The sequence below is a fragment of the Petromyzon marinus genome, chromosome 41 (genome assembly GCF_048934315.1).
Source record: "Petromyzon marinus isolate PM22_M1 ecotype Great Lakes invasive population chromosome 41, UKy_Petmar_22M1.pri1.0, whole genome shotgun sequence".
Lineage (NCBI taxonomy): Eukaryota > Metazoa > Chordata > Hyperoartia > Petromyzontiformes > Petromyzontidae > Petromyzon > Petromyzon marinus.
Genome location: NC_133707.1, coordinates 4,725,769 through 4,738,993, shown reverse-complemented (window position 1 = coordinate 4,738,993; position 13,225 = coordinate 4,725,769). Strand labels below are relative to the sequence as shown.

At 48.4% G+C, this 13,225-nt stretch overlaps 1 protein-coding gene across 3 annotated transcripts in view; it reads right to left on the bottom strand.

Moving 5' to 3' along the window:
- RUFY2 (RUN and FYVE domain containing 2) overlaps positions 1-12,868 on the bottom strand; it is a 28,198-nt gene extending 15,330 nt beyond the window's left edge. For 2 of the 3 annotated variants that reach the window (XM_032969060.2, XM_032969061.2), the window contains exons 1-8: positions 12,375-12,868; positions 8,097-8,162; positions 4,268-4,375; positions 2,873-2,990; positions 2,277-2,378; positions 1,741-1,864; positions 714-772; positions 137-202 (exon numbers count right to left, since the gene is read on the bottom strand). In XM_032969060.2, the coding sequence (XP_032824951.2) occupies positions 137-202; positions 714-772; positions 1,741-1,864; positions 2,277-2,378; positions 2,873-2,990; positions 4,268-4,375; positions 8,097-8,162; positions 12,375-12,801 (1,070 nt within the window). In that variant the 5' untranslated portion in view covers positions 12,802-12,868. The remainder of the gene's footprint in view (positions 1-136; positions 203-713; positions 773-1,740; positions 1,865-2,276; positions 2,379-2,872; positions 2,991-4,267; positions 4,376-8,096; positions 8,163-12,374) is intronic. The other variant, XM_032969059.2, reaches the window with a different exon arrangement.
- Between the last annotated feature and the right edge of the window lie 357 nt (positions 12,869-13,225).

Genomic DNA, 13,225 nt, shown 5'->3' with positions numbered 1-13,225 from the left:
GCAGGACCCTAAAGAAAGAGGGCCCTGAGGCTTGGCGAGGCTTTACTGGGCGAACGAGCGTAACAACGACTATTTTTGTGAACCAAGTGCTATCCGAGGCGGCTGTAAGATTGCGCAGGAGGGAACAGTGTCTTACTTCAATCCCCTGTTCAGCTCCTCCAGGTAGTTTTTCTGATCCAGCACGGCAGTCATGTTGGCGTTTCTGGAATTCAAAACGAACAGCAAGGCCAATTGCTTATGAACAACGGAGCCACTCGCAGCCTCAGCAGCTGCCGATGTTGTGCACGGTCGTTGCGACCCGAAAGCTGGGGGCCGCGCGCTATCCAGAGGTGAGCCGAGGGGTTCCGTGGTGGTAAAACTTTACGCAATTGGAGGCTACTGTCGGCAGGTATGTGGTGCGAGTCTACTGGCAACGTGTATGTGGTTCGAACCTACCGGAAGCTAATATGTTATTTGGGCCTACTGGAAGCTGGTATGTGATGAGTCTATTGGCAGCTGGTATGTGAATCGAGCCTACTGGCAGCTGGTATGTGATATGAGTCTACTATGTATGACCAGCTGCTATATGATGGTCGAGCGGTCATACATACAACGGTGAAAGTCGCTGTGGTGGCAATACAGGTCATGAGTGCACATAATAATTTGGAGAATATGGTAAAAAAAGTATAAAAACACGCACACACACACATGGTAAATCAGGTACATGTGCTCACCCATTATCATCGCTGCTTGATCCATCTTTCAGGTACATGGTGAAATCTATAATTCCCACCTGAGTGTCAACAACAAAAAAGACAAGTTAATTTCACAGGTCATCCACAGTTGACCTTTGTGTCTCACTTGCATCATGCTGTACATTGTCTGTGTTTGGGCAGCGGTTCCGTTGTGGTTAGGACACTGCGCTACAAGCCCCAGTTGATCGCGTTCCGATTCCAGGCCGTGGCGAAACACCAGTGGCGAGTGGCATCTGAACTGGTCCTGAGCCTCCCCTACGTCAACTTCGCCTTAAACCTGTACCTGGTGTGTGTGAACACAGGTGGCCGGGCGTGGTCCGAGCAACATCACCTCCTCGTACGCTGTGCCAGCCTTCATAGCCGCTCACGAACAGCACTTGTGCATCTACGCGCTTTCAAATGCGCTTATGCGGCCGTCTGGAACGCTCTTCCTTCCGATATTAGGAAGCCACTGGAGCTTTGCACTTTTAAATCTAGATTGAAACTCGTTTCTTTACAACAGCTTTTTGTATTTAGTTTAGTCTTTCCCCCACACTCCTGTGATTAGCAGGGTTGGCTACGTGCGAAAGAAGTTCAACATACGTACATACAGCACTTGTTCCAGCCTGTAAAAGCTATCCGGGGGAATCTTTGTCTTAATCTTTGTATAATGTGAGTGTACATGTATATTTGTGTGTGTCTTTGTGTGTAGCGGTAGTGGTAGTGTAGCGGTTAGCGTGCTGCGCTACGAACCCGGCGACCCGACCTCGATTCCGACTCACGTCAACACCAGTGACAATTAGCTTAACCGGTGATGGGCCTCCCCTAGGTCGGCTCAGCCTCAAATGAATACCTGGTGTGGTGTGTAAACATCACCACTGGGGAGACAATGGCAGCTGGGCATGGTGCTGGCCACCCACCCCCTCATGTGCCGTGCCAGCCTTCATAGGCGCTCGCTAACAGCCCTTGCCCCAACAGTCTGCTCAGGCTATACGGGGGATCAATGTCTTTGTTGTGTGTGTGAGACCTGTGTGTCAAGGTCCTCTCCCTTCATACACAGGTTGGCATCAAGGACGTTGAGTCCGACCATCATCCCCGATATCACCGCTCCTTCCTCCTCCAGCATCAGTGAACCAGGCTCGTAAAACTCACTGCAGCACACGCGCACACACACACACACACAATCAAACACAAATGACACATTCTACAATCAGAAAAGTAACCACATTTAACCATAGAAAAAAGTGCTATTTTACAGCACTTTGTCGGTTCACTGTCAGTCGTCGGGAGTTGTTTGACCGTACTTCACGCTGATGAGTGCAGGTTGATTGGCAAAAATGGTTCCCAGAGCCAGTTCAGATATCATTCGCCACTGATGTTAGCCACTGCCTGGGAATGAAACTCAGGTAGCAACGTTCAGGGCGGCCGCTGGACTTGCTCTTTGCAGTAAGTGGCAAACACGCGACTGATGGGCAGTGTCACCCTGGGTAATCGAGAGCTGATTAAAATGCCAACGGGTTTTCATCGTTGTCGAACAGAGCGACGGGAAGAGAGGCGGGTCACCTGAGCAAGTCCTTGCGCGCGACAAGAGCCTTCATGTAGTCGGAGAGCGTTTTCTGCATGAGGGCGAGTCGCAGCCACGCCCGGCCCCTGCCGACTGGAGTCCTGCTCCCAAAGAACAGCGACGCAGACAACGAAGACGCTCTGCATCCCACCCATCGACCACCGCACTCGATGGGATTTGACGTAAAGCAGTCTCGGTGATGGATGGTCCAGCCCGTCAAAATTTATGATCCGGCACCGTCACCGATTCGCTCAAGTCACTCGCTCATCGGTGAGTCAGTCACCTCCTTGTCACTCTTCCATCATTACTGCCACGGTTATTTTTCCCGTGAATTTCATTCTCAAAGTGGCGTTTTTTTTCTCAACATTAAGAAAAAACCGCCACTTTTTTCAAAAATTTCTTGCTGTGGTTTTCACACCTGATGAAGATTGCTTGTGTTGCAATCGAAACGTCGTGATAATTGTATTGTTTTCTTTTTATTATTTCCCTTCTACGTGACTTTACCGAAAGAACCAAGAATATGAATCCCTGCAGTCACGAAAGCTTTAAATCGAAATTTAAAGTTGTTATAATGATTATTTGAAGCAGCACGCACTTTAACCCGGGGAGGTCACGGACGCTGACGGCGATCTCGGCCGCTTCAGGGCAGAGCCTCTCCACCAGCTCCAGGGGCCCCCAGAAGGACTTGCTCTGGCCCAGGAAAGATTTCTTCACTGTCAAAAGCACGGCACGGCGCAAACGTTAGTAAAACAAGGAAGAAATAATTAAATCAAGGGCACGGGATTTGCGCGCAGATTTTGAACGCGCGTCTGTCCAACGTGATAATAAACTGTACATTCTGAAGCCGCGCGACAAGATGACGTTACGTGGCGATCGAAGCAACATCAACATCGCACCTTCTAATTAGCACGGTTGGCTACGTACGGTGTGAAATAAGTTCAACGTAAGGGAGTCCTCGACTTACGAACGCCCGTACACATGAACGCTCGTACTTACGAAGCAGCTTCTATAAAATATAAAAAAAAGATTACATCGACTTAAAATGCAAACTCTCAATTGCAAACTGAACCATGGAACTATTTTTTTCAGAGAAGCGTGAGGCCTACTCATGCTCTCCGAGCATGAGTAGGCCTCATGCTCGGAGAGAATGTTTGCGTGCGTGCGCATGTGTACATGTGTGTGTGGGGCATGGTAGCGTCGCGGATAGCGCGCTGCGCTAAGAAAACAGCGACCCGAGTTTGATTCTTGCTCACGGCCAACACAAGCACCTGGTGTGGTGTGTAAGCATCGCCACTGGGGAGACAAAGGCGGCCAGGCGTGGTGTTGGCCACCCACCTCATCGTGTGCCGTGCCGGCCTTCATAGGTGCTACTCGCTCACAGCACTTACCCCAACAGCCTGTTAAGGCTACACGGGGGATCGTTGTCGTTGGGGTGTTTGTGTCTTTGTGTGTGTCTGTGTGCGAGCGCATGCGCGCATGCCCTGTGTGTGCGTCTGTGTGTGTGCAATTGTGGTAACTCATTGCACCCCTTGGGACGACAAGCTATTATCAGGACTCAAGGTAAGTGAAGTAAAACTGTTTTTTTTCCTATTTATGTTCCTACCATACAGTATCTTTTTACAGTTACACGCAAATGTGTCTTCTTAGTTATGACCGTATGGGCATTTAAATACAGTGCATTTTTGTGTTCTGACTTACGAACCGCTCGACTTACGGACTGGTCTCAGGAACGAATTAGGTTCGTAACCCGAGGACTGCCCGTACATACATACATACCACAATCGCCGTCAGCACCAACGGCAACATCGCCATCGGCTACATCATCAGCAGCATCGATCACCGTCACAATGCCATCTCTCTGGTTTGGGCCAAAGTGCGGGCCACGTGATCAGGCTGTACAGCCTCAGTGGAAGGAAGTTATCGCAGGCCTCATTGTTCTGCGGATAGACTCGGCCTCGCCGTAGTCATGGGGGCGGGCATGCGCGCTCGCCTTTGAGGCCGTGCTTCAGGCAGTGCTCCAAGATGACGAAGAACTGCTGGAGTGGCGCGTAGTCCGAGTCGAGGCTCCTGCCAAGTGCCAACGCCGCCTCAATCAGGCCTAGGGTGTGGGGGTCGAGGGACAGAGGGGTAAAGCAAAGTCAATCGAAAAGACAACAATGCACCGATTCATAGGTTAACCACAGGGTTGTTGTTAGATTGAAGAGTTTTTCCAACAGTCCTTTACACGGAATCGATTATCGACTCCAAAAAATAAAGTGAGGGAAAAAAGTATTTAATCCCCTGCTGATTTTGTACGTTTGCCCACTGATAAAGAAATGATCAGTCTATAATTTTAATGGTAGGTTTATTTGAACAGTGAGAGACAGAATAACAACAAAAATCCAGAAAAACGCATGTCAAAAATGTTATAAATTGATTTGCATTTTAATGAGGGAAGTAAGTATTTGACCCCTCTGCAAAACATGACTTAGTATTTGGTGGCAAAACCCTTGTTGACAATCACAGAGGTCAGACGTTTCTTGTAGTTGGCCACCAGGTTTGCACACATCTCAGGAGGGATTTTGTCCCACTCCTCTTTGCAGATCTTCTCCAAGTCATTAAGGTTTCGAGGCTGACGTTTGGCAACTTGAACTTTCAGCTCCCTCCACATATTTTCTATGGGATTAAGGTCTGGAGACTGGCTAGGCCACTCCAGGACCTTAATGTGCTTCTTCTTGAGCCACTCCTTTGTTGCCTTGGCCGTGTGTTTTGGGTCATTGTCATGCTGGAATACCCATCCACGACCCATTTTCAATGCCCTGGCTGAGGGAAGGAGGTTCTCACCCAAGATTTGACGGTACATGGCCCCGTTCATCGTCCCTTTGATGCGGTGAAGTTGTCCTGTCCCCTTAGCAGAAAAACACCCCAAAGCATAATGTTTCCACCTCCATATTTGACGGTGGGGATGGTGATCTTGGGGTCATAGGCAGCATTCCTCCTCCTCCAAACACGACGAGTTGAGTTGATGCCAAAGAGCTCTATTTTGGTCTCATCTAACCACAACACTTTCACCCAGTTGTCCTCTGAATCATTCAGATGTTCATTGGCAAACTTCAGACGAGCATGTATATGTGCTTTCTTGAGCAGGGGGACCTTGCGGGCGCTGCAGGATTTCAGTCCTTCACGGCGTAGTGTTACCAATTATTTTCTTGGTGACTATGGTCCCAGCTGCCTTGAGATCATTGACAAGATCCTCCCGTGTAGTTCTGGGCTGATGCCTCACCGTTCTCATGATAATTGCAACTCCACGAGGTGAGATCTTGCATGGAGCCCCAGGCCGAGAGAGATTGACAGTTCTTTTGTGTTTCTTCCATTTGCGAATAATCGCACCAACTATATTCTTGTTTTTTTTACCGAAAAAACTAAGAATATGAATTACTGCAGTCACGAAAGCTTTAAATCAAAATTGAATCGCACCAACTGTTGTCACCTTCTCACCAAGCTGCTTGGCAATGGTCTTGTAGCCCATTCCAGCCTTGTGTAGGTTTACAATCTTGTCCCTGACATCCTTGGAGAGCTATTTGGTCTTGGCCATGGTGGAGAGTTTGGAATCTGATTGACTGATTGATTGCTTCTGTGGACAGGTGTCTTTTGTACAGGTAACAAGCTGAGATTAGGAGCACTCCCTTTAAGAGTGTGCTCCTAAACTCAGCTCGTTACCTGTATAAAAGACACCTGGGAGCCAGAAATCTTTCTGATTGAGAGGGAGTCAAATACTTATTTCCCTCATTAAAATGAAAACAATTTATTACATTTTTGACATGCGTTTTTCTGGATTTTTTGTTGTTATTCTGTCTCTCACTGTTAAAATAAACCTACCATTAAAATTATAGACTGATCATTTCTTTGTCAGTGGGAAAACGTACAAAATCAGCAGGGGATCAAATACTTTTTTCCCTCTGTAATTGTCAGCAATTGAATCAAATGGCACACGAAAACGTTCAAACCGCACGGCACGCTCCGATTTGACTGGTCATGTGAGGACCCATGAAAAACAATATACAGTAAAACCTTGCATTGCGAGTAACTTGGTCTGCGAGTGTTTTGCAAGGCGAGCAAAATTATTTAATACATTTTTAGTTGATAAACGAGCGAGGTCTTGCAATACGAGTAGTACGTATACGCTTTGTCTGCTATATACGCTTTGGCAGATCAGCGTCACGTGATCACAACTGATATACGAGTGCTTTGATATACGAGTAATTTGTATTACAAACACGTTTCCGGAACGCATCATGCTCGCAATCCAAGGTTTTACTGTATTAATAAAGCAAACCGCCCTTTGCCAGGCCACTGCCACATGAAGGCCATTACCACACCTTGTTTCACCATACAATTCATCGAATCACCGTGCGTTTTAAACATCACATGCCTAATGCAGAGCTATCAGAATTAACTGTCCCTTTTCATGTGATCAGGGGTCATACAAAATTACTTTCCGGGCCTTATCTGGCCTATGTGCTGTTGGTTTCCTAACCCTGCCTGAAAGCGAAGCTGTGTGTAGGGGTCGAACTGGCTTTGAAATACGCTCTCAATTCAATTGTTTCGTATTCATCAATTGACACGTACACCGATTGTGTTTATTGTTGTCATTGTTACAAAATGAAGCCACTTTCGTTTGAAACTCTGTCCCCTTCCCTATTTAAACTATTTAAAACTATTTTTTATTTTACCAGGTAAGGCCCACTGAGCTATGTAGGTTTTTTCAGACGCGACCTGGCCACAAATGATAGTTTAATTAAGTGGCTTATCACGTGGAAATGTATTGCAGCCAAATATTCTAAACGCATGTTGAAGTAAACGGAGGACCCGGAGAGAAATTCACACGACCACAGGGAGAACATGCAAACTCCAATTATACAGGCGTCAGAGTCAGGATCGAACCCGGCGAGGTAGTTAACATCTCGCCACCGTGGCGCCCCTATTGTTGACCGAGCCCTGTCTTCTGACCTAATTTAGGCAGGCAAGCCTCACTGAGATTCAAGCCTCTTTTTCAGAAGGGTCCTGCATTGAGATGTTTGACCATTTTCATAAATACCTGCTTGACTTCATGTGTGAGGAAATCAAAAGTACATGGAGAGAACCCATGCACACTGGTATGGGGTAACACATCACTCCGCACAGATTGATGCAAGTATCTGTTACTGCCCACACAGCAGCCAAAGCCTACAACACCTGGTAGTCCAAGAGGCAGTCTCTTATCCAAATCCCAACCGGGCTCAACCAAATTCGCGATGAACGTGGAGAGTTCTTGTTCTATTAGCTCAAATATCCCTTGACACTCCGGGTTTCCTCCTCCTCCTCCCAGTGCCCCACTCCGCTCTGTGTGTGGCCCCTGGGGATATGGATGGCAAGTGGTAAACAGAGCTGTTTAACCACCGGGTCACATGCAGCAGAGTGCCACCAACAATGGGTGAATTATCCGCAAATCATTTATGAACGCCATTTGCGGCCGGCCAAGTTATTTAGTAAAATTCCTGCAGACACAGCCAGTCTATGCTGCGACCCCCTTTAGTCTGTGATCTCATAACAGGGGGTAGGGAACCTTTTTGTCACTAAACTAATGCAGTCGATACCAGTCCGTGAAACATAACGCCGCCGTGATAGCCTTGCATGAATACCAAGTGCACTTAAAAAGTGATTACATTTTGGAGTCGGATAGGAATTTTAAACACAACACAATGTTGTGTATCCAACTCGCTGGGGGGGGGGGGGGGGAGGTTTCGGCAGATAGGATACGCGAACATCACGAGCCACCCAGCCGCCTCGCGTGCTCTTACTTTTGATGCTCAGCTTGGCCATGTTCATGAGGTTTAGCCTCTCCAGGGTCATGGGGTCTCGGAATCCTGCGCGACAAAACACGAGAACACGCGCGCGTGTCACTGGAAGGGCACGAAAAACGAGAATGCCCGGCCACGTGACATTGTCAATGCACGGGGTGTGGTAAGAGTCAGGAGCCGTAGCGAACTTCGGACCATGCTGTACACATTGTTTTTCGCACCTCCGATTAGCATGGATGGCTACGTACGGTGCGAAAGAAATTCAACGTACACACACACACATTGTTGCATGGTGTTTTTATTAAAATACACAGATATCCCAGGAACCTTTTTTGCTGTACTACCACCTGCCTGCCATCACTGATCCCGCAAAAGGAACCCCTGGGATTCACTCTACCTGGAAAACAATGAACTGCATGAAATTGAAACCGTAAATCTCAAGCCAGATCCGACCACTACTACCTTCACAAGTAGAAATTCCAAGAAAGCATGGTGTGCGATTGCAGAAACAATGGCCAAACCATCAACTACACAGCGTTGAACCACTGTGAACTCTATGTGAGCCTGTGGGTCTCTAAGGAGTCTATTAGCCTCTATGCGAGACCAAAGGGTAGTGAACTAATGTGAACTCTGAAAACCCAACAGAGGCACTGAAGCAGCAATCCACTGCGCATCAACTCAATCCATTTCCTGTCTAACTACTCTGGTCCTAAGACTTCGCATCTGCTATACATCCTGCGATGCTCTTACCACCAAGTGGACAAGGAGGTTGGGTAGGGGTCTTCCAGTCTCTGCATAATCCACCGATCCTTGCCTCTAAATCGCTGGATCATAGGAGTGCATAGCCACCGTGCCTAGTCAAGTCAATATTATTTTTGCGGAACCACGTGGCGTCTTTCTGCCACAAATCCGCCACTCAAAGCACTCGGCTGTTAACACACTAATCTGTCCCTTCTCTATGTTACAGCTTGATGTTGTCACACAGGTTCCGCGTTTGTCAGTGGGCAAGTTTGGGCTGCTGCTATTTTCTGAGCCCTGAGGTCTAGGAGCTGCAGCAGTTGCAGGGCCCCAATGATGTCACCGAATTCTTGCAAGCCTCCTTACAGACCAAGTATACTTGACACCTAATGTGTGTGGTGACTTCCACCTGAAAACTAGTGTGTGTGCACACAAACACTATTATTACCACAAAAATTACTTCAATGCAGCTTTTCAGGAGAGCTTGCAATGTACTCTAACTAAATAAAAAACTAAACAATTTGTTTATATTTTACCAAGTAAGGCCCACTGAGCTGTATATAGCTCTTTCAGTTAGCGACCTGGCCACAAATGATAGCTCAAAGAAGTAGCTTATCATGTGGAAATGTGTTTCGGCCAAATACTCTAAACGGTTTCTAAATGTGGAGGACCCGGAGAAAAGTCCACGCGACCACGGGGAGAACATGCATACTCAAAATATACAGCAGGCGTCAGGGTCGGGATCGAACCCACGACCTCATGTATGCCAGGCGAAGGAGTTAACATTTCGCTACTGCTGCACCCCATCAGTGCAAAAAAAATCCATTGTTGTACTGCAGTTACATGCATCCATTGTTGTAACCTTCTTACCTGCCCCTACAGTACATCTGTGAAAAAGTGCTTTATATTCTTTGGTTCTTTCGGTAAAGTCACGTAGAATGAGAATAAAATAATAAATTGATAAAATAAAATAAAACAATAAAATTCTCACTGTCCTCCAGACAGTCTCGTCCCTTCACCTGATGAAGGCCGCTTGTGTTGTGGCCGAAACTTCGTGAGAATTTTGTGTTATTTGATCAATTTATTATTTTATTCTCATTCTACGTGACTTTACCGAAAGAACCAAAGAAGATGAATCCTTGCAGTCACGAAAGCTTTAAATCGAAATTTAAGTGCTTTATAGCTCATCGGATTCCTCCAGTATAAATAAATATTCGTATTCTATGATGCTCTCTGCCTTCACCAAATGGTACTGACCAGAACGGTGGAATATGATGATCAAACAACTTCCACTGCCTGACATGGCATGGGGAATGTCTGCATCCAGCGATGGATTAATGAAAGGGCTCCGGGAGTATGTGGATAACTACTCACTAGGAACGAATTGGTACGTTCTGTGGTGGCGGGTTTCACGACACATTTATATTTACGCGATCAAACCCCCAAAAACCTCTATTATGCATAATATTGGTCGCGAAAGCCTACTTGTTACACTAGAGAATACTTCTTTCGTAAAAATTCAGATTGCTGTCAGTTTAACACGTAGGCTTTCGCGACCAATACCATCCATAATATATACATCTTTTGGGTTAGATCGCGTACATATAAATGTGTATGTGTCGTTACTAACTGGTTGTGTGGGGTGGTGGCGGGTTTAATGACACGTTTATATTTACGTTATCTAACCCACAAAAACGTATAAAATGGACATATTTGCTGTATCTTCCCTTTAAAAATCGACACCCGCATATATGAATGTTTTAGTTTTATAGATCCGTCGACTGTCGTGCAAATTGCATCTCACGATTTGCCAAGGAACCACAGCAGATACGCTGGAAGGCAGCACTCTAGTGAGCCGGTGCCAACGATACAATCAGTCGTATTCAGCCAATTAATGAGTCTTTATACTTGTGCATTAAAAGGATGACGAAGATATATTGTGGATGGGGTTTGCCCAATGGGTGTAACTGTCCACAATCCAGTTGACGTAGTCGGGGGGGTTCCCATTTGACGTGTTGAATATAAAAGATGGATTTTTACTTCAAGACATTTGGATTACAACCGGTCGAGGCAATGCAACACAAAGCAATCTAATGCTACTGTGCACAAAGGCTGGACATAATGCAATTGATTTTCACGCAACTTGTGCTTTCTAGTTTGCGGTTATTACTAATTGTGTCAATTCGCTCTCTCCCACGTGCCCTTCCCGGGCTGTTTGTTAAGAATCAAGTCCGACGTTTCGCTCCACGCGCTGAAGAAGCAGCAGCGGCACAACCGCGAAAACACGGGTGGTACGAATGTCGATGTGTTTGATTCGGAATCGCCTCATCGAGTTCTGGGTATTTCACTCAAATGTCGAAGGAAACCATTTACGCACTGCAGGTCACCTCACTTCTCTGTCCAATTGTTAAACTAAAACTTTTTTTTTCCCCCACTAAGGAAAGGCCCCACTGAGCTGTACAGCTCTTTCTCAGAAGCGACCTGGCTATGACAAACGATCGCTCAACGAAGTGGCTTATTATCATGTACACATTTAAAGCAGCCAAATACTCTTAAAGACGCACGTTGTTGATTCGAAACGCGGCGGGGAAAAGCCCCCGGAGGACCCGGAAAAAAAAATCCACGCGACCACGGTGAGAGAGAGAGAGACGTCAACTCCGAATATACAGCTGCAGGCTTCAGGGTTGGGAACCCACGACCTCCTGTACACCAGGCGAAGTAGTTAACATCTCCTAGCCACCGTGGTGATGATGAGACACGCCAACTCCAAATATACAGCAGCAGGCTTCAGGGTCGGGATCGAACCCACGACCTCGTGTATACCAGGCGAAGTTGTTAACATCTCATAGCCACCGTGATGATGAGAGACGTCAACTCCGAATGTACAGCAGCAGGCTTCAGGGTTGGGAACCCACGACCTCCTGTACACCAGGCGAAGTAGTTAACATCTCCTAGCCACCGTGGTGATGATGAGACACGCCAACTCCAAATATACAGCAGCAGGCTTCAGGGTCGGGAACCCACGACCTCCTGTACATCAGGCGAGGTAGTTAACATCTCATAGCCACCGTGATGATGATGAGGGAGAGACACGTAAACTCCAAATACACAGCAGGCATTAGGGTTGGGATCGAACCCACGACCTCCTGTACACCAGGTGAGGCAGTCGACATCTCGCACCGCCCTCCAATGTGACATTCCCTACTCCCGTGGTCATCCCCACCCCGCCCTGCAAGTCAGCACCTCGATCGATAACAACGAACGTACAAGTATTCCGTAAATCAGAATCTGCATCGACGCTCGAGGAATCAAGACGAGCTGTGAAGCTCTTTAACAACCCACACGCGTACCGACCTCTCTGGGACACCTTCAGCAGCGTCGTTTGTTGTTGACCACTTGGCATTTGCGAGTGTGGAGATGCTACATTATTATACACACGCACACAGCAGTCAAGACATCTAAACAACCGGCTATGTTTGAACATTCGACTGCCAGGCGGGAGAAAAGCCATCGAACCGGGTTGAGACTCGAACCACTTACGGATCCCTGCCGAAGGCCGAGGGCCGTGGTTGGGCACGGCGGCGGCGGCGGCGAGGAGGGGAGCAGGCGAAGGAGGGGAGCCCCGGGGAACGAAGGCAGACGGCGGCGGCGACGAGACGGCGTCAGCACGGCCGGCGCCCTCAACAGCGCCTGCAGATGTTGACGACGTTGACGACGATGAGGCCGACGAAGATGATGATGAGGAAGACGACGACAACAACGACGACGACGGAGATCGCGACGACGCGGGCTGCGACTCGACCGTGGCCATCCCGGCTATTGCTCCCCGGCTCTGGGTGTCCTCGGAGTTGCACGAGTCCCGGTTGGAGTCGGGGTCCCGGTTGGAGTCGGGGTCCCGATCCGCCGTCTGGTCCCCGCTCGGCCCAGCGCCGCCAGCGTCCTCCTCGTCGGTGCCGATCGCCTCCATGGCTCGGGGCCGGGGCCCCCGTCACACCACGTGATGCGCTCCCAGCTGTTTGGATTGCGTAGAGCGGATAGGCCGACGGAACCCATTCCCCCTCCTCCCCCTCCTCCCCCCCTCCCCATCCCCCTCCTCCCCCCCTCCCCAGCCCACTCCCCACTCCCCCCCTCCTCCCCCCTCCTCCCCCCCTCCCCTTCCCACTCCCCCCCTCCCCTTCCCACTCCCCCCCTTACTCCCCTGTCCTTCCCCCTCCCTTCACTGAACGTGGCCACCCCTATCCGCGCTGGGGATTCTAATCGCCGGCGACGGCCGCTCACGTGATGCGGCAGCGGCGCAAGAAAACAACAACACTTGACGGCGGGGGGGGCTGCGCGTGATCGATTCCTTAGTCGTTACAGGTTAAAGAATCGTATCGCACGGTATTCAAGAA